Source organism: Serinus canaria, chromosome 3 (assembly GCF_022539315.1).
Source record: "Serinus canaria isolate serCan28SL12 chromosome 3, serCan2020, whole genome shotgun sequence".
NCBI lineage: Eukaryota > Metazoa > Chordata > Aves > Passeriformes > Fringillidae > Serinus > Serinus canaria.
In genome coordinates, this window is record NC_066316.1 from 96,753,558 (window position 1) to 96,779,254 (window position 25,697).

Genomic DNA, 25,697 nt, shown 5'->3' on the forward strand with positions numbered 1-25,697 from the left:
CATCTGCCACTAGTCCTCTGCTGAGGCTGACACAGGTTTTTTAATTCCTCTGCCAGTCAGCTTGTGGCTCTGTACAATACAGTTTTCTTGTTGGGAAACCATTACAGCACATCAGCAAAAGCCTACCAGGTGAACAGAGCAGCAGCCAGCTGTAAAGTATAAACAAGTAGATAGGTATCTGTGGGAAATAAACTGAGAATCACAATGTTCCAGGACTGGGCCTAGGCAAGGTGCCATTTAACATTTTGATTTCTAAGACAGAAGCTTAAAAAAAAACCAACAAACATTCATAATCAGCAAATATGCTGTTTACCAGATTGTAATAATAAGTAAGTAGCCACAAAGAATGATTTCTTTCTTTTTGATGAGTAAAACCAAAGGTATGTGTACAGGATGTAGCTGTTCAGGTTTCTTGGTGAAAAGCTTTCCAGACATGAAGCACGAGGGGCTGCATCCTGGAGAGCAACAACTCTGCAAAAGTGTTGGGATCAAGCTGGATACAAGACTCTTAAGATATCAGTGCACTGGTAGGAGGGAAAGATAGGACTAATTTAATCCTTGGTTGATGTGATTTATAAAATAAGCATTTTTCTCCTGGCATGATAGAGGTGTAACTAATGACAATAACACTCAACTTCTGTATCTGATCCTAGTTTTTACATCTTTGAAAGGTCTTTTGAAAACCTCCAGGTGGATAGAAAGAGCCACAATAATTATTAGTGGTGAAAAAAATTCCTGGAAATTATGTAATATGGAAAGGGTAGAGTGTGAGCAACTGCTTTTTTCTTCCACCTCCATTTTTATTAGTAGTGACTGGATTCCTGTCCAGATAATTGTAATACTGACTTCATGTCATCCAAAGATAAATGTCTAAAAAATGTTGAATGTTGATAGTCAGGTCATTTTTGTGAAATAAATTTTTTAGTTGCTGATGCAGGATAAGACATCAGTAAAAAATGATCAAGAGAAAAGGCTGAGAAGATTTGAGCAGGTTATTAAAACTATGGGAAAAGCACTTGGGAGGCAGTTTGCATGAATTAAATAACAATAAAAGAGTTAAAATAGCCCAGTGGCATGCACAGGAGATGATCATTGTCCTTTCAGAAATTCTTGAAGTTGGATTCATTTGGTTGAAGCTTGAGAAAAAGAGAAAGATCTTTCAGGATAAAAGGATACCATTTTATAAACCAGAATAACCATTTTATTTTTCTAAGAGATCAGAAAAAAGACTGCATTTTATGTACATTATATGCATGTTCTTTCTACAGGATTTAGAAATACAGCTTCTTGTTGAATATAATGATCAGCCTGCAGGCTGGGGGACTGGCAGGATGCTGGCTGTTTAAGAAGAGCCTCTTGGGAAAGTGTTGGGAGGGGAGATAATTGGTTTGTCCATCTGTGTGGAGCTTAACCTAATAGCTGGATAACTCCAAGGAAATGTCAGGGAGAAGGGTTGAAAGTTCCAGTTTGGATAAGGGCAGAGACTTGGGAGTAGGAGGTAAATCTGTGAGGTCCTTCTGTGGAGAGGGTAAACTGAATTTTTGTAGTTGGAAGAGATTGCCCAGGAGCAAACAGGAGGAGTGACAAACACTGCTGATAAAGAAGTGTTTGTTTCCCCAGGATGCCTCCCACCTTTGAGAGATACAAATGGGAGAGAGGGCCCCAGGAAGGCAGCGCTGGTAGAGCGGGAAGTGAAGTGCTGAGCCAGGGCAAGGTTTTCAGAGGAAGAAAGAGATTAGGAGATGCATAAGTCAGATGAAGCTGATGCAATGACTGAGAGTGTTGGCCCAGGACAAGTTGGATGCTAAAAAGGAGAGCTGGCAGAAGAGATGAAAAACATCTGTGGTAGAGCTTTAGGAAATGAGTTTGAAAGCAACTTGAACACTAACTATACCCTGACTGTACAAGAGACTGCATTGACAAGAAAGTGTGTTGTACTCAATTCTTTCCTTTTTAAATTAATTTTCCTCTTCCCATTTAGAGAGTGATAAACATAATTAGGAACACTGTCTGAAGAGCTACATGGAAAGGTGAACAGCTGTAGCTCTTCAAGCCAGTAAATTGCCCTTCCTGCCATGAGAGAAAGTGGTGAATCTCTTGAGGTTTCCAGCCCAAGGCAGGTTGTATGCCTAGGAAGTATTTGTTATCTATGTAAAAGCTACTTACCTTGCTGTCAGGGTACTTGGAAAATGTGTAATAATTGGTGGTGTTCAGGTTAGCAATCTAATACATCCCATGGACATTCTGACTCCAAGGTACAAGAAACAGTTTTCTTATTTTACAAGTAGATAAACCATAATGAAAATAAATTTTTATTTTCCTCCTGAAATGTCAGGATAATTTAGGAAGAGGGCAATAACATTTTTTTTCAGTTTTCCTAATTTTCAAGCAGGATTTGTTTTAAAGAAGTAGGAGGGAAAGGCTGAAGTGTGGAGGATGTGGAAGAAGTGAGGGGGGAACCTTGTTTTGGTGACAGAGCTCTTGGCTGCATAACTGATCAGTAGCCTAGAATTTTGGAGTACATGTATCTGAGCTTTTTTTGAGCACTGGTTGCCTGAGTAACAGTAATTACTGTTTGTTTTTTCTAGAAGTATGGCAGATATTTTTCCCATATCACATCTCCCTCTAAATGGAAATCAGTGGAGGATGAGAGTGTTGCAGAATGAGAATGTAAAAATTCTTATTTTTTGGAGTTTTAAATGTTAAGGCATACTTCAATAGTTACAAATATTTTTAAATAGCATGTTGTTTAAAACTTAAGATGAGTAAGGAAGATGCGAATCTGTGTGTTTGGCTATAAACTTATTCCAAGCTGCATTTTTTTGATAACAAAAAAACAGATTTTATGTTTAAAATCTACATACTCAGAATGTGTAAATAAGTTTTATGAGTATTAGTTGGAAAGGAACTCAGCTGATAGTTTATTTCTGAGAAAAAACACTATTGGATAAATCTGAAAAATGAGAACTAGCTTGCAGTGAAAGTAGGACTCCTGCCAGTTGCTGTTTTCTGAATTCATAGTCATACAATTTTTTAGTTGAAAAAGACCTCTAAGATCATCAAGTCCAACTGTTAACCCAGCACTGCCAAGTCCACAAAATTTTGTCTGCTAAGACTGTATTATCACACAATTTTAAAAGCTGCTTGGCAAAATGGAACTCTCAGTTCTGGTTTTCTGTGGTCAGTTGAAATAAAGTGTGACCCTTATCTTTTGTCTTTCAGGCTTGTCTAATACTACCAAAATCATAGACTGGTTGGTGCTATCTCATGGGATCCCTGTGACTGAACAAGGAGAGATTGTTGTGGTAGGTGTTTGCCTTGACTGTCTTGATAACATTTGGCCGGGGCACAGACGGATGCAATTTTCAATGCAGCCACACTTTCATAGGACTCTTATGCCAGCAGAAGCTGTGGGAGGGGAAAAATAGGCCTGAGAGATGGGTTTTACAATCTTTGGAATTGCTCTTGTGGTTCCCCATAAAACTGGAAGCCACATAGCCTGGGGTAGTGTAAGAGGAGGGAATTTGTCAAAATTTGCTTTTAATTGTGGAGCTCTACTATGAAAAAGGTTGGTTCATTTACCAAAGAAACATAGGAAAACAACCAAATCTGCATTCTAATTAGCCTCCTAGCAAAATCCAAGTCACAGAGACTTGATTGATAGCAATCCTCAAAGCTCAGTTTAATGGTACCACCTAAAATGGGCTCACTTGGCTTTCATTTTGAAATCTCTACATAGCATATATATACACACATGTATAAAACACATATAAAAATGTATCTTCATCTCTATAACAGAGCCTGTGGTGCTTTCATATATGGTTTTTCATTTAATAGTTCCATTTCCTATGTACTCCATATGTCCCAAATACTTCATACTCCAAATAAAGGAGAGTGATAATAAATTGATTTTTTTTGAGATAGCTACAGTTCTATATGTACTAGATAGAAAATTATTGATATAATTGGAAAATGTATGTCCAGTCAAAATCATAGCACATATTTAGTTTCAGGTCTTTTAGAAGGCAGCAGAACTTGTGTTTAAGTAATGAAAACCTATCTGTTTCTCTGTGGTTTGAAAAAGGTCATCCTGCTAATTTCACTACAGCTGCAAGTTCTGCATTATGCTTGCTCTAATATATGGCTATATGCAGAAGTTATGGCATTTTTAGATTTTATTTGCTTGAGCTCGTGACCTGCTGTTAGTAGCTTTCCATTTTTCAAGCAATGTCACTTTTGCACACATTGATTTTTCTGGAAATAGTGCTGAGAAGTCATACTTATGGACTAGCAGATTGTACAATATTTTTCCCTCCTTTTCTTTGAAGCTCATATTCTTGGCTTAGTTATCAAAGTGTAATGGTGTTCTTGACTCATTTTGACTACAGGAAAAACCTCTTATGAAAGCATAATCATACCCTCATTGGCTTGTATTTAAGTATTGAAGATTTACTGTAACAGACTGTATGCTCTGCTTGAGTAACATATCCTAATATAAGGAAGTATTTCCTAACTATATCTAGTTTAAGTATTTTTCATCTGGGTTTTTTTCTGCTCCAGTTTTTAGTACTAAGTGGAAAGGTCTATATTTCCACATATTTTTTACAAGCTGAAAATCTAAATGGGAGGGGAGAAGAAGAGAGATAACATGTATCTTAAAACCAAAATGTCTGATACTGTCTTTCATATCCTTAGCTTAAAACGTTGTGGTTAGAAAAAGTAAATCTACAGTTTTATTGTTTTCTTCTTTAATTTAACTAGTTCATTTAAAATTTAAATACAAAGAAGCAGAAAGATTTGTATTTTTTTGTCTCTCACAGTGCTATAGTTTACACTATGCCTTTTGTAAACTTTCTGCTTACAAGTAATCAGCATTTTTCCTACTTTTAGAAAACTATGCTAGAAACATATCATTCATTCCTGATACTTAGAAACTCGAAGAAAATCCTTATAAGAGGTGGGAAATGGCAAGTTTATACATGTCTGTCCTTGGGGTCAAGGATTTCTTGAAATAGTTCCTCTCCCATTTAGTGATGTGCTTTACTCTGCATCATGGGTATTCAGGGAGTGACTACAGCTCTTTTTGATCTCCTTATGGGAAGGTAAATGAGAGGTCCCTCAGCCTCTCTCTCCCTTCCTTCAGCTCTCCATCCCTCTCCTGAAGAGTCCTGTCATAGTCATCTATCTCTGCACCCATTCACCACTGTGTTCTTTTAGCAGTGCAGCTTGTTCTGTTCTCACCTTGCTGTTTGTTTAGTTTTCTGCCAAGGTGCCTCTGAAGATCCTCAAACTTCTCCAGGCACCATGTCCCATTTTCTGAAACACAAGGGGAAAAAACAGGTGTAATGTACTCTCAGGATCTGCGTCCATGGTCTTGGAAAGGCATGCATAACTGGTCAGTCTTTTTTTCATTTCCTCAAACAAGTGGAAACCGAAGTTGAGTGTGTTATGTTCTGGCAAAAGTCAAACAACTGTGAACTTGTATGATTTTTCCTGGTCTCTGATCAGTGTGAGGGCAGCTCTGACATCTTGTGAACATAGACGGTTAAAATGTGCCTTGACTTCTTGAATCATTCTGCTGTTTTCCAACCCTATTTCACTGAAATGGCTCTGAGGGATTACTGAAATGGAGCATGTCCTGGCAGAGATCTGTATTGGAAAATATTTGTGGCATACAGATGATCATGAGGTATTTGTGTAAAGAACAAGAACATACCATACATAGCTGAGATGATTAATACAAAGCAGAGAAACGTTGCCCTCTGATTTTCCTCGTTTGGCAGGCAGGATCCTGCCACTCCTGTCTGTGTGATAGTGAACATAGGGGGACAGCTCACTGATCTTTCCTAGGTATCCAAAGAGGCTTGTTTTCTTGTCATCTTCTTTAGACATGCTTTCATAGCTTGCTGCTGCTCATTAATAGGGAGAGAAGGGAGCAGATGGGGAAAGCCAGAGATTGCCAGTAAAATGCAAAATTCTTCTCTAATGATCTAGTGTTGACTTGAAATTGTCAGATTTTCTATTAGAGTTGATAATTTCTGTTCCATTGTTTATAACCTTAATATTTCTAATGTTTCATTTCACTGTGGAAGGAAACAATCAAAATATTTTGGCTTTGCTTCAGATAAAGATGTTTTCTAAGTAGCTGTCTGTAACCTTAATGGCAGTTGTCACCTTTATAGACTTTATCATTGTACCATAATTTAGTGACAAGTGTGTGATCAAGATCTAGTGATACAGAAATAATTTGAATTCTTATCATAATCATCATTATTATTTTTTGTCTTATAGCAGTAGCCAAAGAGACAACTTAGCTCAGTCTAGCATAGGAAACTGGTAACTAAAATAAAATTTGATAAAGATGTAAATATCTGTATACAAAAGTCAAAGTGTCTTTTCAGCCTGTGACACAAAGAAAGAATTACATTGTGGAGGTGACAAACTCATTCTGTGATGAAACAAGATGAAAAACTAAATGTATTTATTTGCTTTAGTCACAAAACACTTCCCCTCTAATAAAGAAGGGTTTGAGGATGGGAAATATTTATCAGTATGCAAAATTTTTAAAAGTAAATTATCTCTGCTCATTCTTAATCCATCTGTGTTTCTTTGTTTACCTGCTCGTTTGTGTTTGGGTCTGTGGCTACCTCAGATTGACACGGAAGTGGTTCTGACCAGGCATGGCCTTCTCAGCCTTCATTGCTTTTAATTCTTAGTTTTGAATGCTAGTGCTGCAGTCTAGTGCTGCAGTCTAGTGCTGAAGAAGAACTTAACATCCTATTGAAATAAATAGCTGTAGATTGTATTTCTGAGGCTTTGTTTCAAATGTTGGGGATTTTTTTTCCTTTATTTTTTTTCATTTTTGTTGTTGCAGGCAGGTTTGTTTTCAAACCAGTATTAGCTTCTAACATAGGAATGTTTTGGGGTCATACCAGATACCAAAACCTGATTAGGAGTTATTTCTCATCTCTTTTGAAGTTTGTAGAACTAAGTCTGGCTGCGGATGTTTACTTTTTACATGGGTGCTATGTATATGTGACATTTCCTTTTTGTAGTTTGTTCCAGGTTCTGAAAATTGATCACCTTTCTGTTAAGAGGGGATTGCAAGAGTTAGTGTGTTGGGGATGGTTAATTTTCTCCAGCTCAGCATATGAGAAAGGAAATAGTGGACACTGACTACTGCAGATGTACAGAGTATTCAATGGAATGTACTGGCAATGCATGAAGCAGTGAAAGAGTCACAAGTCAAGACACTTGTCTGCTGTTGTGTGTTTTGAACGTTATAAAGTGAAGTAACCACTGCACACCTTTCAGCAATTATTTGTCTTGTGCAAAAGAATCTCGTTGCTGCATAACAGTCAGTTCCTAAGCTTTCATGAGCTTTCTTCCACTTTTTCTATATTTTTTTTATATGCAATGTACACAACTCCGTTGCAGCAGTGAGAATTTTTCTTGTCCCTAGATTCAGACATTACAGTTGAGCCTCTAATTTTCTCTGATCAGGTTTCCATTCTCCTGGTAAGGTATTGATCCTAACAAGAATTGATAGCTCTTTCTGGTGTTCTGTGTTGGGTCAGTATTACTAAATCTTCTTCCTATCCCTAGCAGTTACAAATTCAGCTCTACCTACTTTCTTCTTGCATTTTGCATATCTTATTCCAGTTTTACTTTTCTATAAAATTTGCTGGTTGGCTTGGAGTAATACTGCAGAATAAAGACTGATAATGGGAGTGAAACTGCTAGAGAGATCGCGATCTCAAAGAGGGAAACTGCCCAAAATCCCTTTCCTTTTCTGTTATAGTAAAAGGCTGATTTACAGCTTGCCATATTATTCAACAGTCCTTTTAATATTTCTGTTATAAATTGAGGTGCTGGTTGCCATTTCTTTCAAGCCTTGAGCTCAGGGCTGGGGAGGAAGCAGATTGGTGGCTGGTCTGTCAGGCATAAACTGAACTACACAAGCAAGCTGGTTTTCTCAGGGGATATGGAAAGAACTTCTCCAAGCACTTGGGAGCCCTCTCAAACCTCAGCTCTTTCTGTTCCAAGCCCAACAGCTACTTTTCAACACCACTTTCTTTAACCAAACAGCAAAGCCAGTCTCCACAGAAGAAAACATTTCATTTTGAGTGTTAGTAGGGAAGGCAGGAGAGAGCACAAACTGTCTGTGTCACAGGATAATTATATTGTCTTATGCACTACATACCACTTTGCCTGCTTTTTCCATCTGCTAACTCTCTAACCACTGCTGTCTTTGCAAGAACCCAGACCTCCTGGTTATTTCAGGTCACTAGCAGATATTGTAGCATCCTCCTCAAGCCAGTTCAGGTGATTCAGATCTGTGGTTAGAAGTTAAGATCAGTTCATTGCCCAGTATTAAAATTTTGTGCCCAAGTATGAGAGCCTGTATTGCTGTTCAATACCTGGGTGAAGGGGTCTCTGCCCAGCACTCTGAATTCTTACTCTAGTTCCATTTATCTGTGTCCATATTTGTTACTTTTATAGTGCTTCAATTTTTTTTAAACTTCTTAAATCTTTACTAGCTATTTTTGCAAATGGTTGGTTGCTTTTATTAATTTCCAACTACCACATGGTTAGAAGTCCCATGTGCTCAGCTTTTGCTTAATGTTTTAAATCTAATATTTGGATGACTCCTGGTCTACATATCCTTCTCATTTTCACAGTCTCCCATGGGCCTTCTTTACTGGGGTTTGGGGTTTTTTGTTCTTTTCAAGTACAGATAGATTATGAATGTGCTGGTAGTTACTGACCTAGTTGTTTTGTCAGTCATATTCCCAAACTCCTCATTAACTCAACTGCATGACTTCAGCTATTAGACTTCATGGGTTTAGAGTTTATGTAGCACTGCCTTGGCTTACAGCTGATCCCCTGTGTCTGATCCTAAATCCTCCCTATTCTCCATCTAGAACAGAGTTTGGTGTGGCTGAAAACAACCCTGTATTTATTCTGTTGCATTATAGGGTCTTCCTACACTGCTCTGCTCTAGCCTTTCCCAGCACAGTGAGTTCTGAAGGCCACCAAGTGCCTTGGTTCAAGTGGAGTTGCTCTTGCTCCCATCTGTGCTAACCATTATAAAGGACATGCACTGCTTTGTGACTCCTCTTTTTAAAGGAATGGCTTGTTCCAACTCTTGTGGAGAAGCAGCAGCCAGCTCCTGTGCTCTTCCCTCTTGTTTGTTTTTTTAGAGTAGCACTGCTTTGCTCTTGCATCTATTTAATTGGTTTCCTGCTGGAAAGAAACTCAAGGACTGCCTTTGCCAATTAACTAGGACAAAACACTCTGTTAGAAGACAATGTAGGATTTACCCAAGGATTTCATTTTAAGAAATGTGTGATACCTTTGATGGTTTAACAGTTGTTTTGTTCAAAGAACAGCAGTTCTTTGGTGGTGGCTCTTGTCATCAAACATGCAACATGTTCCAAGTTTAGTTCCTTTCTGAAAGCTTTTTTTTAATGAGTAGTTTTAATATTGACAAACTATTTAATCCCAATAGCATGTAAAATTTTTAAGTTCTAGTCAGGCATTTATTGTCTTTAGTCAAAAAACACCCCCAACAAAACCTAGAGAATGACTTAAGGCCTGTTACACAGGTCAGTCATGTGGTAGACTGTATTTAGGAACATTAATAGCCATATTTAAAATGAAATTTCTATTATTGGCCTCCTAGATTGCTAGGTGCAATAACTTCAGCCAAGAAAGAGCAATCAGATTGAGTTTGTTACTAGGAATATCTAAAAACCAACCACAAAACCTAATTTTAAACAGTGGGTTGTAATCCATGCTGTTTGGTTTAGAACCCCTTCAGCAACTCCTTTCTAAGTGTCTATTTTAAACCAGTATGTCTGACCTCTCTCTGTTTTTTCATGATGTCCTGAACATAAAACATTTTGACCATTAAAGTAAATACGAAAAAGTAACAACTAAAGAACTTAAAAAAATATATATATATTTTTTTTTTAGTGCAGTGGATTCCCTTTAAATAGAGAGGTATGTTTGAAGAGGTGGGTGGTGGTGTGTGTGCCATGTTACTTGGTTGGGATCATAATGAACAACCTCATCTGTGATCTTCCCAGCAGCTGGAAAGAAGGCAGGCTTCTGTGGTTTGTGTCTTGTTTGGTTTGGGAAAGCATGAGTTGAACTTGGAAAGTTTCCTACTATCTGAAGTATACACTTGACCTCTGGAAAGTGTAGAGTATCTTTGCCTACCATTTTAAAATTCAGTCTTTTAGTCATAACTTTTTAAGAAAAAAAATCTTTTTTTTTTCTTTATTCCTTATTTCAGTGTTAACTTGACTTGATTGGTCTACTTTTTTTGGGCTGCATACAAAGGGATGGAAGCAACAGGAATCAGAACTGCTCAGAAAAATACTGTATCAGGATACTTCCTGACACCCAAACCAAAAAAGAAAAAAAAGGTTGCTTACTAAATTCAGCCACTCATGTTTTCTGAGGCAGAGAATTTAGTACCAAGGCTATTGATATTAGTTGAATTGTCTTTCAGCTTGTTTGTATTGATGTAAACTTCTGTAACCTCTGGCCCACTGCAGTGTGCACCATGCAAACATGAGAGGATCTTTTACCCACAGAGGAATTTGCAGTTGATTTCTGTTATTAAACTGTTTGGGGCTGTTCTGAGTACCCATATGAATATATGTCAAGGTCCTGAAAAGGTTTTTTGCAGACATAACCAATGTCCAAGGTAAAACGTTTGACATAGTTATTTTCCATAAGGAGAAGTATGTTTTCAAAGAACTCTTAGCCTTTTCCTGGATATTGTTTTCATGGGACAAGCTTTAGTTACCTTTTTAGTTACCTTTTTGGTAATGGACATAGACTGATCATTTTTACCTGTGGAAGAAGCTCATTTTATGAAGTGGCTTAGGGAAAATATTGTGTATGTAAATGCTTTGTATAAAAGTATCACTGCTTTATTTTATTTCCTTCTTTAGGAAATAAAAGTACTTAATTCTGATAATTTTGACTTCTTCTAAAAACCATCAGGACTCACTGAAAAAGCTCTTTGTTTGTCTGTTTGTTTTAAAAGGTTTTTTTTTATAAACCCCTAGAATAATAGCCACAAGCTTAAGCTGCTCTAAAAATGCTTTTCTCCTTGCCAGAATCAGCCTATGCAAATTCCAGTCACTTTATGCAGCAATCCAGATCTCTCTGCTGGGAAACTGAAGAGTAAGTAGGTGTTTTCCATCTGTGTGCCCAGAGTGCTTTCTGCTAGTAAGCAGGTCAGCACTATGACCCTCAAGACAAGCAGTGAGGGCTGTGTTTCAGCATCCTTCCTGCTCATGTGCATGAGCACATCAAAGTTACAGATTGAGCAGGATGCAGGTGGTTTGTACAGACACAAAACCCAAAAGTCCTCCAATGGGTGTTCAGCATGGGGTGTATCCTGAACACCAGGACTGACCATCATTTACAACATCTGTGTTAATTTGGGGAAGGGGTTAATATGGTCTAGGAGTGCTAGGAGATGATGCAAAATGGTAGCAGGCAATTTCTGTCCTGAGTAGGCTGTCACATTCACTGCATACCTAATCTACAGCACAGTTAAGTACTCTGGTGCACTTGGTATTAATGCCTGCACCATTGGTACCTGAGGTGTTCCCTCTTGAACAGGATGAATTATGGGAGTATGTAGAAGATGTAAGGGGTTGGCTTAAGTACCTTCAGCTTTCTCTTCATAGCAATACAGTACTATGAGTGTTATGCTACAGTAAGGTAGCCTCCTTTTTTATTTATATTTTTATTGCAATTCAAATTGATTTTGCTAACTCCATGTTAGAAAAGCTTTATTTTTTTTTTTGATAGCTTATTCTATTGGTATGTTCCAATAACTTTTAGCATCTCTTCTGTTTGTGTAACTCAAAAGCCAAGTCTCTTCCATAATAGAAAAGGTTTAAAATCCCAACCTTAATTTTAAAGGTTGAAATAAGAGTGCGTCAGGCTGGAAGGGACTGCAGTAAATAATCCAGTCCAACTTCCCTGGTCAAGCAAGATCATCCTGCAGCACAGTTATGACAGTTATTGAATTTCTCTGGGAAATCTGTTCCTTTGCAGTTACCTCCACAATAAAGAAGTTCTTCCTCATATTCAGGTGGAATCTTCTGTGCATAAGTTTCTGCCTACTGCCTCTTATCTTTACTAAATTAATTAATCGCTAGGGAAAGTGATTTGCCACTGTAGACCTTTCAGAAGCTTGTTCTTAACATTTTGTTGTAAATGAGGAAGGAAACTATAGTTCAAGAGCCAAAATTTCATTTTTGATCTTAATTTGCTACAATTATTCATGAGTAAAAGGAGAAAACTAAATGTAAACTAGAAGTAATAAACCAGACTACTGACTTTTGAGCTGTCCTCAAGTGTAGAAAGTGGTACAGAGGAAATCACAATAGAATTTCTCTGCATATGTTCCCAAAATCAAGAGGTCTGTAACTTACTGTATTTATTACCTAGACAAGGGAAGCCCTGAAGGGAGCATTTCCATCACTGTAGTGATTCTGTGCTCTTTTTTCCTTCCCTGTTATGCTTTCAGTTATCGGTATGTGCCCTTAGTACTTCAGCCCTTGGTTTTGGTATCTCTGCCTGTGTGATTCCAGAGGCCTTAGGCATGGTCTCTGCCATGTGCTGCTGCTTTCTGCAGTAAACAAGGGTTATGTATATGTGTTGTACTGCAAATGTTGTTTTAAGATCAGGAGGGAGGAAAAAACAGCAACAAAGCTGGAAGCATTACTGTGCAATAGTAATATTACTGTGAAGAATTAGGGCTGGGGCTGATGTTGAGGCTAATATATTGTACCCCTGAGAGTACTGTTACATGCTGATTCTCTGCAGAGGGAGAAGTGCAGGAAAAGATGTACTCAGGCAGCTAATGCACTGCTCATCCCCCCATCCTCTGCTCAGCCCATGTGGTGTGGTAGGTACCATCTGAAGTGTCTGTGTGACTAAGCTGCATGAGCTGTTCAGTTATGCAGTAAATTTGGGACAGAAGAGGTTATCAGTTGTTCCTTATAACTTAGGTGATGTTCTAATCATCAGATTCTTTTTTTTTTTTTTTTTTTGTGGTGCTTACAAACTTAGTGGTTCACACTGACATAAGAACTTTGAATGTGTTTGTTGAAGGTCTGGCAAGGCCTGTGTGCTAAATGATTTGACCAGTGTGCCTGTGGGCTAAATGACTTACACTTAGAAGAGAGAGAGAAACTAAGCATCTGTCCCTAATCCAAGCACTGTTGTATATTAATCATCTGTCTTTAAGTTCTCTGGCCTGTGTGTGTGACATATCTGTGCACAGGCATGTGCTGGCTGTCATACAAAGACATGGAGACTCATAGCTGGAACATGGAATTCTGGATGTGCAAGAAGAAACTTGGAAACAAGCACCACTTTATTCATCACTCTAACATGGCTGAGATATTGACACAGACCAAAATATAATTAAATTTTGTAGCACTGTGCTTAGAGGCAAAATGCTTTTTGCCAGAGAGGAAAGGAACAGCCAGTTGCCTAGGAGGACAGTGAGAACGAAGAGCTGGATTGTGCTACAGATGATATGATGGGAAGAGGGCAGGCTCCTTTGAGCAGGAGGAAATTAGAACAATGGGAGATAAAAAGACAAAACTTCTAGGAGGATGCTGGGGAATAATCAATTGGATTTGAACCGTGCAAAAAGAGATTTGACTCCAGAGTCATCAGTGTTTCAGGCCAGAGATTTGTTGTAAAATGTCCTAGCTGATAGTTGTAATTTTTGTCATGTAAAGCATCAGATTATATGAATAATGATAAAAATATTTTGTTCTCTTATCTACTTTTAAATTTAGGACTACTACTAAGAAAAACAGTGAGTAGCAGCTAGTGTTGATCAGACTAGATCCTCTCTGCAGGATGTACTGAGCAGGCTGTATCAGTTTTTTCAGTTGGAAGGGTATATATACTGATATATAATTCAGACCACTGCATAGCTCAAGCCATTTGGTTTATTATTTGGGGACAGAATTCTTACAGAAACATCTGTGGTTGTTTGTTGTTTTTTTTTTTTCCTGTTTGGGTGGGTTTTTTCCCCTTGGCTGAGATGTCTGGTATTAGAAATGCTGTCTACCTCCGAAGGTCTTCAGAATCACTTTCCTTCCTCTCTCTGAATAAGTAGTGTAGGCAGTTATCTGAAAATCTGCTTCTTTAGGCACCAGCAGCAGCATAACTATCTTGGGCAGTCTAAATCCCATCCTAAGTTTTTCCTTATGCTCAGTCCTGTGTGGTGAATGAGTGCATGTACCATACCATCTAATTCACAGGCTGAAATGGTTTGACACAAGCTAGTGGTTTGGGAGAGAAGATGACTTCTCACTAGAGTTTCCAGTTTTAGGAATAGTTTTGGAAAAAGTAAAAGTAATTTTCCATGTGATTGTAATGAGTGCACAAAACACACCTATAAAGATTTACTCTATGAAGAATCTTTCTCTTTTCCTGTGTTTTGGCAATATGTTCTTTCTACTCCTATTGGTTAAATGTGCTCTCTTGGTTCTTCTCCCTCTTAAGGCTGCTTGTGGAAGATAACCCTCAGAGCAAGGGAAACCTTTACTCTGATCTCTGAGGGGTAGACATGGGACATGAGACCAGGAACTTGTCCATACTGAGAAGTGCGAAAGCTGCTGTCTCTTATCAGTACCCACCTACCTGGAATTTTGTGATTGTTACTGAGTCAAAAGAACAAAGAGCTACAGGGAAGTAAACCATACTTCACCCCACTCTGAATGCTGCTTTCAGCCAGCAGCATATCTGCTTTCCATTTCAGATCAAGCATAGGAAGGGATGGTGCTTAGATATGTGCTGCCTTACAAGTAGTGCAGGAGCTGTTGCTCAAACCTGAGCTCCACTGTTAGTATGCAAGTGACACCTAGAGAGGGTTTGTGGTGGGTTTTTCAATCCCAGGTACTCTGTTCCTCATTTGAGACTTGTGAAGCACAGTGGAGATACAGCATGCCTTAAGCATGCATTTTGTCATAGTTGCAAGTAAAAGAACGGTTTTGATTTCCTTTTGAGAGGTGGTCCAAGTGTCTCAGTCAGAACTAGGGCTCCATTCCCCTTGCTCGTATTTTCAGTTTCCCAATAACTTTGCATAGCTTTAAATGTGCTTTCTAGCTTGAAGCTTCTAAGGCTTTTCTCTTTTCCCCCAGGAAGAAAGCTGTTACAGAGCTCAAACTTGTTGTTATTTGGACTTAGTGTAAACATAGCTCTTGCTTTTCTGGGAGAGTCAACTGTGGAGAAGGAAAAAGCTTGTGATATGTCAGAGCTTCAGACTGCTCCTTACTGATTTATTGCTTGTGTGGAGACAGCCCAGAGTGTATTAATTCATCAGTTCTGGTAAGCAGAGAGGAGGGAAAGAATAGGAGGAAACAAGAAATGGGGTGGAGGGGAAAAGAGTTGGGGAAGAGAAAATAAAAACATGGAGAAATATAAGGGATGGGAGGAAAGACAAAGGGGTTGTTTTTGAGTGGGTGGTCTAGGAATTTCTGGAGAACAATAAGGTGCTTCCCTAGAAAGCAGTGGAATTATCTGTGGCCTTTACAAGCTAGGACACTATTTGGTCTCAGATCACTTCTGACTGCCAGATTACATTGAGGGGTTTTTGCAGTTGTGCTTAGGTTATAACTGACTTTAAGATCAGTCTGCTTTAGGTTGGCTTCATCTTGCCTCACTTTAAGACCTGTTCTGTATGCAGCTGATGTGCCCTTCTCTAAAATACTCAGAGCTTAAACATTTTGATTGTTACTGATTTAACCTGTGACTTTCCCCACTTTTGTATATATTTTTATATTGTATTTTATACACCTATATCTACAGTACACAGTAACTCACAGATGGTGCCTTGGTATTGGCCCCAGTATTCAAAAGCAATGGTTCTGCAGTAAAGTTTGTGGAAGTCTCTAATAAGGATCTAATAGGTTTATGACTCTTCAAGCAAGAAAATGAGACAGGCTCATTCACTCCAGACCAAAATGTATTGCACTCATGCCAGTTTTAGATCCAGTCGCAAAACCAGTTCTACAATGTCCAGGCTTTTCTCCCATATTATGTAGGATGGAGTTTTCCCATCCAGCAGAGATAAAGAGGCCTTTAAAATGCCTATCATCTTGACCTCACTGTTTCAAATTACCTTAAGCCTTGTGCCTCTGACTGCTGAGAGAGCTCTGAGGTGTGCAGAATCTAGAGCTCTATTACTGGGAAATGGCATAGTGCAAGGGCTTCCCAGTTTTTGCCTGAGGTCATCTGCTCCAATGCTTTTATAATCTCTTGGATAGCAAACATTGATTAGATGCATGAATTCTGAGCAGTGTTCTTTAGCAGTTACACACCTGTCCTTTTGTTCATGTCCTCTTTTGGGAATATTGAATGTTTGGGTCATATTGCAGTGGGATTCCATTTCAGTTATTTTACTCTGTATAGAAGTACACTACTTCTGAGATGAGCTGGGAAGTTGATCTGTTTCAGCTATTTTCTTGAGATTTCTCCCGTCTTTCCTATGTTTTCAATTGTCTTACTTATTACACCATTTTTCTTTTTATTACATTTCTTTTTCCTTACCTTTGACTCTGTTTCAGTTCTTTCCCTTCTGCCTGTTTGCCTGTCCCATCTACAGTTTCTTTCAGATGAAATTAACTGATTTTCTTTTTTTCTTTGAAATGTTTTCACCTTTGCCTACAGGATCTGAATAACAACCTCACCCAGTTTATTTCAGGTTGCTGCTGTTTGGCAGTGCTACAAGAAGCCACAGTGGCACCAGTGCTGGTGACAAACATAGGAAAGTGCAAGGTCAGGAAAGTCTTTGGCTCTGTCACATTTGCTGAATGTATTTTTTGGAATATGTGCAAGGATCTAGCTCTCTGGGGCACTTCTGCATGGACAGCTTATGGCATGTCTATTTGTAGTATTCTTTTGAAAAAGGAGTTTTAGCAATTTCTTGTTTTCTGCATTTGTCTCGATAATATCTTTTCCTCTCTACCCACCCATGTATTTGATAGGCAGTATTCTCATTTCCACAGATCTAGAAACTGTCCATTGATTTTCTAATCTTTAAAATCTTTCATGGTCTGTGCAGTAATCAAACCCCATTGTGTAACGTTTTGGCAGGGGTGGTTGCTGTATATAATATTCTAATTTCTCTAGAAAACAAACAAGAAAAAAGTTTACCCAGGTTTTTACCAAAGAAATTGTTGTGGGGCTTTTTTTTTTCTTCTTTTAACATGCTTTAACAGTGATTTGTCCCTGAAGCAATTCGCTAGATTTTTTTCTGTTTTGCACTCAATGTTACTGTTCAGATATACCTTTTATCAGTGGAAAGACACATTCTTTATTTTTTTCTTGGCATTGGAATGTTTCAATGTAATCTTTATACATGTATATATTTATACACCTCTATCTGTACACATATATGTATATACAAATGTGTGTGTGTGTATATGATACATATATAAATATTTAAAATACAGGATGATATCAGTCAGGGAGGTAAAGCAAAGAAACATAGTAGCTACTCATGAGTGGACTAAAGTTTCTGGAATAATTGTTTCAACTCAAAGTAAGAGCTTGTTTCCCATGCTCTTTATTGTCCGAGAGGCTGAAGTTGCTGACCGTGTTCTAAAGCTTTTACACGTGGGTTTTTTAATCTCTTCTGGGCTTGGGCCTTGGAATAGCTTGAAGATAAGAACCTGGAGAGGTTGAAGTTGGTGGTTAGTCTGTGTAGGGACTTTAAGGCTAGGTCTGAAGAGCTCACATGACAATAGACAAAGCTCAATAGACAAAGCTGACATGACTTTCTGCACTACTCTAAGTTGAAGTTTTGTACATGTAGAAAAAAGTTATGTCTATAAACAGCAGTCTCTTATACTGCTGGAATAAAGAATGTGGCTTTAGTGGGGTTTTCTGGAATTCAAAGGATGATACCTATCTGCTGGACTTGTGCAGTTGATTGTGGATCAGATTTATGAATGAGTTTGGAGACTTCAGTAGGCATTTGACAGGTTGACAGGATTTAAGAACGTAAGGAAGGCAGGCATCAAAACTCAAGTTAGTAATCCCTAAACATCCATGTAAATCAGTCTTGTGTTAGTGTGAGTGACACCTATCAGAGAGTGATTCTGCTTTACCAGGCAGTTGTGTGAAGCTGCAGACTTGGAGACACAGCTACTACAGTGATAGATGCCAGTAACTAACTGTGACTGATAAGTGAGAGATATGAAGTCTTCCTGCCAGTTTGTTATTGTAAAATCTACGTGGTGAGTGGATGAAATAATTAATTTGCTATATAAAGTGACTTTAAAATGACCTTATCTGTGATATAGTTGCATAATAAAAACTGGTGCCACCACCACAGAATATTTGTAAAGTGGTCAGTTATGTCATGTAGGCTTCTTTCATATGATCCTTCTGAAGATCTTTGGAAAAACTTAGGAGCAGTGAAAAATGGGATCAAGTTCTAGCTCTGACAGAGGGGTAGCAAATAATGTAAGCTCCAGGACTGTTGCTGAATGCCCTCAGCCACCTGGATCTTGGGGGGTAGTCCCTGCTGCCCTGCTATGCCCATAGCTGTGAGATTGTGTGATGAGCCACAGCTGTGGCTGAAAGCTCAAAGTCAAAAATATTGACTTAAAAGAAGTGGTAGGCAGTGTCAGTTCCAGTGTGCAGTGTATTAGCCTTTCTACACATGACTGTACTTCAGACATCTGTGGGCTTCTTCCATGTAAGTAAAAATATGTAGGTTTTTGTACAGATTTATATTTTTATAAATATTAGTGGTATAAATGTATCGTATAGAAGCATACTTCATATATTAAACCCATAAAATTGTACTAACAGATGTGTTTGACTTTATATAAGAGAAAATGCAGTCTGTATTATATACTTTTTTAATCTATAAATACTTATACACAATACTAAAACTGTTCTATAGCAGATGTCTGATTTCATCTAGTAGCCTGTATTACTTTCATTTGAATTATTTCGATAAAGAAGGACAAGAAGATTGAGACCAAATTTTAAATCCCATTTAAGTGCCTTCCTTTGATTTCTATTTTCATGCTTTTCATCATGTCAAGGAGTTAACTCCTTAAGGCAGATGACTTAAGTGTACCTGATTAATTATCTGTCTGGTAGGAGTGGGGACTGAAGCCCTTTATTTAGAAATTAAACTCATCCCTGACCTGAAGCTGAAATTGAGATTCTGCTGAAATCTCTATTTTGAGTCTCACTTGGTGGAAAAGACCCGCCAGCTAGTGTGCTGCATATGACTTCTATTCATCCCTATTTTCTTGTCACTCATCTCACATAGGCAGTCACGTATCCTAAGTGTTGATGATGCAATTGCAGTTTAAATGTACAATGCTTTGAAACACTTGACTAGCGTGCAATAAGAAAAATTATGTTGTTTTATGATTTCTTGAATGACTTTTATGAATAAAGTAGCATTATTTTCTGCTTTCATAGAAGTTTTCACAGTATTTCTGCTTCACTGTTTTCTGCAACTCTTTGAGGCCTAAAAAGAATTGTTCTATTCAGATGTTATCAGCCACTTGTTCTCACTAGAAAATGTAGTCTGTGTAGGTGGACCAAAAGCTGAGGGATTACTGTTCAAATATACAGTTCATGTTCACTTAATTCATTAATTCTTCTTCAGAAATAAAGAATGAAATTTCCTTTTCATTCCATGCACATCTGCAGGAGTGCCTAAGAGTCGCATTCATATGTATTGTGTTAGTACAGTAAAAAGACTTCAGTCCCTTCTCTCTCTTTATGCAGAGGTTCCTTTTCAGTGTGGACATGCACATGATTGAAGAATTAAACAGTCATTAGTCAGGTTGTTAATTATTTATGACAAGACTGCTCTGAACAAACTCTTACTAAAGCTATTTCCTATGCTTCTGACTTCGAGTTTGCTTTGGAATGCTGTCCCAGAAAATCACATTCTGCCTTACCATATATATTACAAATTCAGTATTACCATTTGGCTGACCACAGTCAGCAAAAACATATAAATGGGATTGACCTTGACTGCAGTAGAATTGGGAGTTTGAACTGATTACCAACCTCACTTCTGATTTTTTTTGTGCCTCTAAATCTGATTTGGTGTATCTGCTGCAGTATTGATGTTTGGACTGACTTTGGCAAGCAACACAATCTCCAGTGAACTATATATTTAGTGTGCTGAGGTCTGTTGAGCTGTACCTTCACTAGCATTATTTCTTGGGACCTCCTAGTAAATAGCCAAACCATGGGGTAATGTTTTCTACTGGCTGTTTGTGTAACCTAGTGCTGTCATTCAATACAATGGCACACCAAGTTGTTTTTCAATGTCTTGTTCCTCCTCTAGAAATCCTTTTAGTTACCTTGTCTTTCTTGCAGTTACTTATTCTTTCTGACATGTTACACATCACTAGAAAGCATGAGAATACAGTCTGAAGCTATAAGAGACCACAGTTGTGGAACAGTAGGAGTTTTAATCTGGTTTTGAAAGAAGGTGTTTGTTTTTCCACTTTTCTCTTACAAGTTTGTTGTTTGGTTTTATGCTTTATTTTTTTAAGCTTTTTTAAGTGTTGTGATGTAAACAGAGAAGCTTATTATTTAGTGCAGCAATGTGCTGGATGATCATGAAACAAGACCTGGTCCATGCATTGAAAAACTTCATTCTCTGTTCCTTTACAGGGGCACTCGGGAGAAATGATTCAATGGGGTATGGAAGCTTTTTGTACAAGCCTTTCTAGGATAGGTGGCAAATTTCTTGGTCCCTGCTTTATGGCACCAGTGACATTGTGTCCTCTCCTTGCCCCATAATGAATGTAAAATTTCTTCATTAAAAGAAGGTGTTTGGAAGGAGGGGAGAGAAGGAATGGCTCTGCTACCATTTGGGGCTAAATTCAGATTTTGCTCAGTTATCACCATGGCTGAATTCAGCATGGATTACATGCCAGCTGTATGGGGCAGCTGATTTCTGCTGGTCTATTGAAAACCAACTTGAAAGGCATTTTAATTTGATTCATTCTTGCTTTGCAAAAGACAAAGAGGAGAAATATTTGCCAGTGAGGTGTTATTGCCAGTATAGTTGTTCTGCAAAAGTGGAATTACCACAGTGATACCAGTAAGCCTCTATTGAATAAGCCTCTATCCTAGAAAATGAGGCTAAGCCTTGGGGCTGAAAGCTTGGTATTTTCCCTTTGTTGTCACTCTTTGACCCTTGCTGTGGTTTTCATCTGCCTGATGTACACAAGTGCATCCTTTAGGTAATCTATCCTTTGTTCATTTCCTGGTTTCATCTACTTGCAATCATAAGCATCAGATATGCAATAAACTAGCCAGGACAAGCAAATAACTAATAGCAGACAGTTCAGATGTGTTTGGTCACTATTTCTCAAATATCTCATGAATCTGTCTGTGTATGTCAGATAAACCAAAGTTTGGAAGATGGAAATGGGTTTTGCTAGTAATTTGTGAGTGAAATGAAAAAGTAGTGGTGAAGTATAGAAACAGTCCAGTAGCTTTAGAAATCATGGGCTTTCATTCATATCACCATGTTGGACTTTCATGTTGAGGTCTCAGAAGAGACTGCACAGCACAAGTTGTATTTTGTGAAGTGGAGCCATTATTCATGTGCTGTCCTATGGGGCTGTTCCATGTGTTTGCTTTGAAACAGTGTTGAGTTTTGTGTGTGGGCTTTCAGAGGAAATGCTCTAGAGCAGCCCTGGAAATGGGGTTGCTTAACCTTTGTCTTTCCCCTTCTTCTCCCTGTTGACTGCACTAGGAAGAAAAATCTTTGAGTGGTACTAATGTACATCATAAAAAGCGTGTTCTAATGAATTGGACTGAATGGGAGGGCTGACAAAATTTTCACTTTCTTTCAGAAATGTTAGAGACGTTGGTGGAGTGCCACAATTAATTGGATATCAAAGACTTGGACTTCAAAGAAATGTTTGTGAAGTCTGCATGTGATTTCTTGGGGGACAGAAAGCACACTTTTCTTGAACGTTTGCCTAAATCTAGTCTAGTAAGCATTAGTTTGTTGCAGTCCTGGAGGCTTGCAAAGTGAACAGATATGACTTAAAAATTAGCAGTTCCTGCAAGGAGTGGTGGAGGCAGAGGGGGGAAAAATGGAGGAAAAAAAAAGAAAACAAACCCCAAAAAAACTGTAACCGTGATTTGAGTAATGTAACTGCTGGTGTAATGATGGTAAGGAACCATCTAATTTTGGGAAGGAGAAAGGCATGATAATGTGAACCTTTCAACAGCTTGGGATGTGAATTTTCTATGCTTGGGAGGTCAATGTCACAGTGATAAAACATTACTAGTAAATATGTTGTTAAAATTTGATGTACTCCATAAGTTACCCTAGATGTTAGGGGAGAGTGTGTGGGTTTTTGTTTTGTTTTTCTTCATGTAAAATTCATAAACTAGCTTTTCTCTTTGGGAATTCATTTCTTACGTGTGAGATTTTCTTTCTGCTTAGTCAGTTGACAACACACCATCTGGGCCCTGAAGCCCAGGATAAAGATTCTCTGCATGATCCTATCCTATCACTGTCTTGAAGGTGATATATAGGTTATTTTAGCCTCTTCTTGTAGCTCACTTTGTGCTCTTATTTGCCCCAGATGGTTGTTGCTACAACAAAGTTGTGTTCTCAGCATATTGAACGGGTTGGAGGAAATTGCAGGCTAAAACTTGCAGTGTACTCAAAATATTTATTGTTCTTGCTAAAATTAACAGCAAACTGATTGATCTGTCATGCTCCTGGGAACAAAAATATCTGGCTCTGTGAGTTGAAATATCATCATGCTGGAAAAGGGCATAATAAATGCCTGGCTTATGAAAGACCCTTTGAGTCTTGCCTGGGTAGCTGAGGTTAAGGAACGTCATGAGAAAATTTTAATGTTTGCGAGAGAGAGCTTGTAACTAGTGATGAAAATCTCAGGAATTGGAAATGGGATTTTTGTGTTTGTAATGTGTGACAAAAGCCTGTGACCTAAGGGTATTCCTGCTTGCCTTCATATGTGTAGTGTATTGTGTGTGGGGTTATTTTTCCTTCTGCTTTCTATATGCAAGTTCTATCAGGCAGGGGATATCTGAGGGAATGCAAGTGCTGGCACTGTCAAGTTAACTATTGCTGGGTAGTGTGGTTGTTGTAAAAAACAAACTCAACAGGCAATACCTGGCAATGTGATTTTCAATGGCAAAAGTGTACTGACTATCAATATAAGGAAATAATGGAGTATTTTTACTTTTTGTGCTCTTCTTCAGACTGCTCTGCAATGACTACAGCAAGATACAGGCCTACCTGGGACTTGGTACTTGACCCATTAGTGTCCTGTAAGCTCTGCCTTGGTGAATACCCCGTGGAGCAGATGACAACAATAGCACAATGCCAATGCATCTTCTGTACCCTGGTGAGTTTGTGTTCGTTATTAGACATAAAAAACAAGACATGGGTTTAAGTGCAGAAATAGGATGTTTCTGCTGGGAGGGACTCACCCTGAAGTATTGATCTTGCAGTGGAAATAAATACTGTTGCTGTGTACTTGACACAAAAGCTAGGAAGTAAACCCTTGTTTACCTGCAATAAAAAAATAAATTATTCAGCACTTCGGTATACTGTATAGTTACCTGCTTACCAAGTTTATTCACACTTTCCCGTTTATCTATCAGTGGCTTGGATCTGAGGGTGGTTTTGGTACTCCTTATGTACCTTATAAAAGACATCTTCTAATGAGTTGGACTGAATGGGAGGGCTGACAAAATCTTCACTTTCTTTCAGAAATGTTAGAGACCTTGGTGGAGTCATGCCCACAATTAGTTGAATATCAAAGACTACTGACAGTGGTTTTATGATTTACTGGGTTTTTGTTGGGTGCTGAGGTGTTTCTTTTTTTTTTTTAACTTGAAAAGAGAGTCTTTCAGCTGAAAGGGATCACTTCAACCATGCTCTTGTGGTCCAAGGGATCACTTCAACCATGCTCTGTGATCCAACTGCCTGGCCACTTCATGGCTCATCAAAAGCTAAAGCATGGTGTTAAAAGGCATTGTCCAAATACCTCATAAATGCTGCTCTAGAAAGCCTTTTCCAATGTTTTGTCACCCTCTCTGTACAGAAATGCTTCCTTGTGCCCAGTCTGAATCTTGCCTGGTGCAGCTTTGAACCATTCCCGTCTGTCTTGTCAATGGATACTAGGAGAAAAGCTCAGCTTTCTACTTTCTATTTTCCTTCCTCAAGAAGCTTTAGAGAGCAATGAGATCACCCCTCAGTCTCATTCTCTCCAAACCAGACAAATCTCAGGTTCTCAGCTGCTCCTTACAGGACACTCCTTCCAGCCCTTTCACCAGCTTTGTTGTCCTCTGGAGATGCATCAAAGGGCCTTCACATCCTGAAGTGGTGGGGCCCAGAACCCCACCCATGCTGAAGGTGAGGCTGAACTCTGAACACAGTGGGACAATCACCTCTTTTGAGCAGCTGGCAATGCTGGGTTTGGTGATCCCAGGATGGGCTTTGCCCTCCTGGCTGCTGGCCGCTGCTGACTAACATGGAGCCTGCTGTCACCCTGCACCCCAGATGCCTTTCTGCAGGGCTGCTCTCCAGCCACTCCTCTCTTGATTCATACTTGTGCCTGGCATTATTCCATACCAGGTGCAGAAACTGGCAATCCAACTTGTTAAATTTTATTCCATTAATCATTTCCCTGCTCCTATTTATCTAGATCTCTCAGCAAGGCATCTTGCCCCTCAACAGAATTAGCAGCAGTTTCCAATTTTGTATCATCAAATGTGCTTATGTTACATTTGATTCTTGGGTCCAAACAGTTGATAAACACATTGAACGCATCTGACACTGGAGCTGAGCTCTGAGGAGCAGTGCTGGTGACTGGTTGCCAAGCAAATGTAGTTCCATTCACTACAACCCTTGGAGCCCCGTTTTACACTTAGGTCATCTCGCAGCTGGACAGCTTATACAGAAGGGTGCTGAGAGGGACAACATTGAAAGCTTTGCTAAAATCCAGAGAAACTACATCCACTGCCTAATCCTTAATTCCAGGCAGGTGACCTTGTCATAGAAGGTTATCAAATTAGTTAAACAGTCTTTCTCCTTTTGATCCTGTGTTGACAGTGCCTGATGATTGCCTTGTTCTTTAAATGCCTTTCAATAGTACCCAGCATAGCCATGCACACACTTGTAACTAGGGAGGTATTTAATGTATTATAGATTCTAATTTCACTGTATCATAATTACAGTCACAAAACAGGCTTCCATTACCATATTGTGCAAATGCCTACCCAGAATAACAAGAACCTTGTCAGTTAAATACAAAACACTGAGGAACTGTGTAGTATTTGACAAAGAACATCATCATCACAGTTAATGAATATTGTTTGTTTAGGAACAAAGGAAACTACTAGTCAGTTCCATCCCTTATACTGAATCAAATTAAAATTTTAGTTCATTAAATATTTTAATGGGTGCAATTGCACCAAAAACCTTGTAATGATGGTTCAGCAGAGGAAAAATTGAGTATTATCGGTAAGAATATGACTTGTGGGACATGTGGTGCTCAGGCTTTAATTTCCCAAGAGTTTATGATATGGTATTATAGACTCAGACATGGGATTGGGTGACTTTTGTTTTAATTTAAAAAGTCCTTCCC

At 38.6% G+C, this 25,697-nt stretch overlaps 1 protein-coding gene across 4 annotated transcripts in view; it reads left to right on the top strand.

The window, feature by feature from the left end:
• RNF144A (ring finger protein 144A) overlaps positions 1-25,697 on the top strand; it is a 62,379-nt gene that overhangs the window by 11,525 nt on the left and 25,157 nt on the right. The window contains exons 2-4 of one of the 4 annotated variants that reach the window (XM_050972219.1): positions 3,223-3,305; positions 11,136-11,202; positions 23,305-23,450. In XM_050972219.1, the coding sequence (XP_050828176.1) occupies positions 11,145-11,202; positions 23,305-23,450 (204 nt within the window). In that variant the 5' untranslated portion in view covers positions 3,223-3,305; positions 11,136-11,144. Of the gene's footprint in view, positions 1-1,981; positions 2,117-3,222; positions 3,306-11,135; positions 11,203-23,304; positions 23,451-25,697 lie in introns of all 4 variants that reach the window. The other 3 variants (XM_050972220.1, XM_009095014.4, XM_050972221.1) reach the window with 3 other exon arrangements.